A 6,200-nucleotide genomic window follows, 5' to 3' on the forward strand; every position below is an offset into this window, starting at 1 on the left:
TTCTAAATTTTTTTTCAATTCATACTTCATACTTGAATTCCTTTTTGTTGAATGGTTTTGCAAAAAATATATTGCAAGGTAGTTTCATTTGAAATGAATACAATTTTTCAGGTGGTAGTTTAAGTTTGTCATTGATAAGCTTTGTGTAAATAGCTGTTTTACTATTCTAATTATTACACCACTTCGTATTTATATACTTTCATTTGTATCACATATGAATTGATAAAATTAATCCACAACAATTATTAGAACAGTATTGTGAATGTGCTTATAATACAATTGCATCAATCCATTTCCTGATAATCTTATTATACAAACATGTTTTCCATAAATAGCACCAGTTTAAATATTGTTTTACAACCATTTTATTTTCTTCTGTCTCTTCCATTTTATTTCGTTTTTGAATTTTACTTCTTGGTAAGAAAAAATGAAAATTATTTTACAAGCCATAAGAGTATTAAACTTATTAAACTTAAAGTTTAATAATTTTTTTTGTTATACATGGTTTATTATAAAAGTTGCAATTTGATAACATGTGGGGATGCAACACAAACTCCTCCACCTTGATGTTTTACTTATTTCACTCTATATATTGTTTTTTTTTTTGTGGTATTAGGCATTTAAAATTATGTAACTAAAAATCATTAAGTCTGACTATTAAATTAACAAGAAAAATATTGTGGCTGGTGTATGCATTCGTTCTATTGCATGTGCTGCTTTTAAATTAGTTTTTCATTTTAAAGACTAAAACTGTATTTTATGCATTGTCAACCAGTATTTGATTTTTATATTATTTATCTTTTTATACCTTTTTAATCATTTTATTAGTTATCTTTATAGTTTATTTACATTTTTAAGTTAATCTTTATAATTTTTATATGTCATAAAGATGACTATACCCTATGTTCAAAGTGAATGGTACAGGGGAAAAGTGATGTGACAAAGTAGAAGACTTTTACAAGAGAAAGGCTACTGTACCAAATACTCAAAATGCAAGAGAAGATCTCAAAGAGAAAATGGAGCAACTCAAAATTTATTTGGAACAAAATTACAATTTATGTGATGTGATCATCCACACAGGTAACTTTCTTTACTTTGTTTTTAACTTCTCTCAGAAAGAAGTTACATAAAAATAATTTTTAAGTCAAACTTAGATCTTACTTATCAAACTTAGAACTTAAATGGACTGTAATTGGCTATAATTAATTTGAACAAACCAATAACATTTTGTTCATGCTTCTTATGAAGTAAGAAAAAAGTTCCCCTAAATTGCATTTAACCCTAACCTCATGACCCAAGAAAATTCTTTGGGTTGTTGAAAGAGTACAACTTCTAGTTTACAAAAATGTAAACCCTAAAATGGTAGCAATAAATTTTCTTTTAAAGTTCTTTATTTGATAACAAAAATTCTTGTAAATAATTGCCATATGAGCCAATTAGTTAGATGCTTTACATGTGATTGGTATTGAAGTCTGCTAAACAGTGTTTTAGTCTTGTTCCATAATTTGGATTTGTGGAGTCACATTTAAATTGATCCCAAAAAGCTTGAAAAATGTGGTGGAGGGCTTCAATAGCCTCTTCACTGTAAATTCTTAGCTAGCATCTTTTTCTCTGAATGAAATGCTCAACATGATAAAAGACAGCATTAACTTTTGGGGTTATGTTAATGGGTCGGCCTGAAAGAAACGACGCTTTGAATTCTTGAATTTTTTCCTGATAGTTGGGGCACAAAATTTAATTCCATTTAATTTTTTATAGCAACCAGCAACTTTTGATTGATATTGGAAGCTTTAAAACAGTTTTTGTAAAGAAGATTCTCTGAGGATGTTGATGTTTCTGATTTAGAAGTCTCTGAGCTCATGATTCCTTAACTCACCTTTAAAAATCCTCCACCTCCGTCAATGCCCATTTTGATAATGTGATTCAAAGGAATGGTGATGGTGATGGTGATGATGGTGATGATGAAAAACAAGTTAAATTTAATATTTGTGTGTTATTTAAACGTAATTAAACTTTATGTATATAATCTTTATAACTGAAATAATGTCAATAGGTTGTCTGATGTATATTGGGTAGCGTGGTATTTTTAAGGCTCTGATGATATATGATGGTGAATTCATAGCTTTTTTAGAAGTGATGCCACTAATTCAACGTCCTTGAGTAGAGTTTAGATTTACAAAGATTTATAAAATCACAAAGGAAAAAAAAATTACATAATTTATTGGGAAATTCCTTAGTTTTATGAGCTGGTTAAATGGTAGTTTTTGTAAAAGTGTTTCTTTTTTAGGAAGTGCTTTTGAATCTCTAAATATTGCTGAAGGTGGTACTGAATTTGATGTGATGCTTGTTCGACGCACAAATTTCCTTAAATTAAATCAGGATATGGGCAACGGGTTCTGTAAAATAAAATGCTGCAGTAATATGATTGAGTATCCAGTTGATGAAAATGGTTTTCTAAATGCTAATGAATACAGACAAAAATTTAAAGGTCTTGTTCAAAGATGGGTGAATAAAATGACAAAAGACCAAGATTTTAAGCAAATTAGCATAGTTGAACATGGTGTTGCTACACAGATCGATGTGTATATTAATAAAAACACTTTTTGGTATCGTGTTGACTTGGTTCCATGCTTTGAAGTTGGTAATGTTCTTTTCCGTAAGAATTCTTTTACTATATCTAGGAATTAAAGTATGTGATTGTGCCTTACCTGTATGAAATATATATTTTATCTTCTGAGAAAGTCATCACTTGTTGAGATTTTTTTTATCTAGACGGCACTATACCGGATTCAGACATCCACAATATTTCCATGTACCTCATCTTAGTAAATGTTCTTTAAAATAATTTATCTTTTAGAAAGTCTGGAAAGTAAAGTATGGTGCGTACCAAAAGATGAAGGAGATCAGAGCTATTATTGGAGGTTGTCGTATTCTAATGATGAATTACAAGAAGCAAATCGTCTCAAGCCAAATGCAAAAAAATGCATTCGAATCATCAAGGCATTATTTAAGTTGAAAACAGATGGATTGTTTACAAAGTTTACCTCCTACCAACATAAAAACTGTCGCATTTCATTTCACAAAAAGTGGATCATGGCCAGACGATAACAATCTTGGTGAAACTGTTTACAATTTCTTGAAGTTTGTAATGGAAAGCTTAAAGCAACGTACTCTGAAGCATTTCTTTAATCCCAGTATTGATATCTTGTATCAAAAAGAAATTAACTATGATCAGTTGGTGAACACAATTCAAAATTGGTTGAGGTCTGAAACCAGTTTCTCGAACCTATTTTCATGTTGATAAGCGAGTCATTTAGTCTTGAGTACTTAATTCAAAATATGATCTAAATAAAATTAAATTATAGAAAGGAACTTTTGTGAATCTTTGTACCTATTTTACGCGAGTTTCGCCATCTCTCATTCTTCATTAGAGTTTTTATGAAAAACTTTACGAAATGATTAACACTTATCTTCCGTCTACAACAAGATTGACTAATTTTGACAAATTGACAGATCTTGTTTGTGACAATGGTCTCGGAGATAAATCCACCAATGGTTATTCTCATAAATATAATATCATTTTTTCATTGACTTTATTTATTATAATTAGATAACTAAAACTTCATTTTAATATATCAAAATTAAGTATAAAAATTGGATATATTTCTTAAAGGCATTTTATATTTTTGTATTATATAAAATTGTATTTCATGTTTTTTATTCCTACAAAATAATCACTTTAATGTCAGATTTATTTTTATCGTGCTGGCCCAAGTATTTATATTCCACACCTAAAGAAATGTTTTCTATGTAGTTGCGTCATTGTGTAATTCATTGTGCACAAGGAATATGTAATTCAATGACTATATATGGCTCGTTGTGCATAATTCATTGTGCACAATGAATTAAGAAATGATATTAAAATAAAAGCGAATTAACGTGACGGTGAAATACATAACGTATATAGAACGTAGTCGTCTTAACGTTACATTCTAGAAATTGAACATCACCTTCATATTTTCCTTGGTGGTTTTTACTTTTTCATTTAAGAAAGTAAAAAACAACTTGAACGATGATTTTGATATTGATTAACGAACGCACAATGGGAAATTGCGCGGACAAAAATCGGAAAAGTGATGTCCACTACATTTGAATTTAAATTTTCATTTGTTTAAGAACACTTTAAAACAGAAAAATCCAAAATACAATGTTTCTTAGACATACTGTTATAAAGATATGAAGCGTCAATTAAGCGTCTGCGCATTGTTTCATTTCCGCATCATTATCGTTCCGATACGATATTGGAAAAAAAAGTGTCGTATCATTATCGTTCCGATACGATATTGGAAAAAAAAGTGTCGTCGGTATGATTACGACAAAATATGGTTAAAAATATTTTAAGCGATATTGTACAGGTAAGAGGACCTCAGAATGCAGTGGGACCTCAGAATGTCAGGTTTGAATTTAACCAACATAGAACTCGATCTTTTTAATTAAATTCTAAAAGTGTTGAATAATCTGATTAAAGAATATAATGTTAAATCATTAACAAAAAAATATTACAAATAATCCTTACAAAATAATCTAAATTACGAAGACGTTGAAAATAAACTATAAGCAATAAAACTATTTTTTTTAAATAATTTTAAATATTTCAATCCCTTCTAAAAATAAGTTAGCAGAACCTTATCAGAAATGTTGCCTTAAGACTCTAAAAACAGTGCTAAAAAGATGCGTGCGCAGAATAAAAAGATGCGTGCGCAGAATAAATCCAATTTTCTTAAGATCGCTTTTTTAAATACCAAGTATTTTGAGGTGCTGCACCTCACGTTTTTAGGTACCAAATCAAAAACTATATAACAAACTTAAGTTATTACTTTTTATCATTTTTTTTATAAACTGGAGGGTTTCATCGTGATTGTAAATCCTAGTGGTATCTATATATCCCTGCCATACACCTGTTTCCAAATGATTTGCATCAATGAAAATATTACATTCTATAAGTTCTTCAGCTAATTTGTTGAGGTGTTTACATGCCATTGCTTTTGTGCAGTTAAGGGCACGATTTATGGATACAGTTCCTTGTCTCTTTTTGGTTATATGCTTTTGATATTTTGCATCCCAATGCTTCGAAAAAGACTTGCTAAGCTTATTTGTTCGGAGTGCTCGTTGAGCATTTGGTGATAGCTTAGTAATCTGACGTCCACGAAGGTTTCTACAGGCTTGCTTTCTTACTTCCAAAACACTCAACATTATCCTTGTCAACTCCAACCTGTTCAAACCTTGTAGGCACCTAAATATATCATTGAAATAATAATACAAGAAAACTAAAAAGTATAAGTTTAGTTTTCTTAATGAACAATATTAAAAAACCAGGATTTTGTTACAGTTTATAAATTTTCATTTCTTAATTATGTGTAGATATTACCTATTCTTGTTTCTTATATAAGAGACTAACGACTCTTCTTCATCTTTTGTAAAAATTGAACAATATTCCTTCTCGTTTCCAGTTACAATGACACCATCAATTCGTTTATTAATTGCTTTAAGATCCTTAATTAGTGGAAATTTTCCTGAATTGATTGTGGCCCAACCACGTTTATTGTTGATTTGGCACCACTTAACTGCTTCCTCTAACTGCTTACCTTTCATCATTATGACATCTCTTAGAATATTGCATCTTAATTTGCTTGTTGGTTCTAAAGGACTTTCCCATTTCTTATTTATTCTTTACTGAAAGGAATATCAAAACACACTTTTGTACTTACACTTTACTTTAGTGAACGTACTTTAGTTTAGTTTATTCATTTTTTCAAAAGCAAACAAAAAAAACACACTAAAGTGTTTTTTGAATGAGGTTTTGTGACGAAACTATAAGCAGAATATTCATTTCATAATGTCGAGAAGAAACTGAATGCAAACAACTTTTTTTTTATATGTTAATTAGCTTTCATTAACCTAGCGTTTTGAGGTCCCTCAACCTAGCATTGTGTAGTGGAATGCAAAAAGTATAAAAGATAAGTGAACAAAACATTTAAAAATATATTCAGCATTGAAAATAAATAATATATGCAGAAATTCATGATAAACTAAGCAATATTGGCTACAATACTACCTATTATTAAACCTGGCATTCTGAGGTCCCTAACGAAAAAAGCATGTCCTAAATATTTATCTAAAGGCATATGAAAATTGTATTA

The 6,200-nt window shown here is 29.5% G+C and overlaps 1 protein-coding gene and 1 pseudogene across 2 annotated transcripts; one reads left to right on the top strand and one right to left on the bottom strand.

Moving 5' to 3' along the window:
• The first annotated feature begins 902 nt into the window (after positions 1 to 902).
• On the top strand, positions 903 to 3,541 carry LOC149882371 (cyclic GMP-AMP synthase-like receptor pseudogene; annotated as a pseudogene). The gene is made up of 3 exons (XR_016444774.1): positions 903 to 1,080; positions 2,288 to 2,641; positions 2,858 to 3,541. The product of XR_016444774.1 is annotated as a cyclic GMP-AMP synthase-like receptor pseudogene (transcript).
• A 1,219-nt stretch (positions 3,542 to 4,760) lies between these two features.
• LOC149882372 (uncharacterized) lies at positions 4,761 to 5,769 on the bottom strand. Its single transcript, XM_090067460.1, has 2 exons — positions 5,429 to 5,769; positions 4,761 to 5,293 (listed from the first exon to the last, which is right to left on the bottom strand). The coding sequence occupies exons 1-2, from the start codon at positions 5,653 to 5,655 to the stop codon at positions 4,846 to 4,848; spliced, it is 675 nt and encodes a 224-aa protein (XP_089923586.1). The 5' UTR covers positions 5,656 to 5,769; the 3' UTR covers positions 4,761 to 4,845.
• Positions 5,770 to 6,200: the final 431 nt, after the last annotated feature.

Source organism: Hydra viridissima, unplaced genomic scaffold (genome assembly GCF_058129835.1).
Source record: "Hydra viridissima isolate aposymbiotic clone 2 unplaced genomic scaffold, HvirCarnegie_v1 scaffold_11, whole genome shotgun sequence".
Taxonomy (NCBI): domain Eukaryota; kingdom Metazoa; phylum Cnidaria; class Hydrozoa; order Anthoathecata; family Hydridae; genus Hydra; species Hydra viridissima.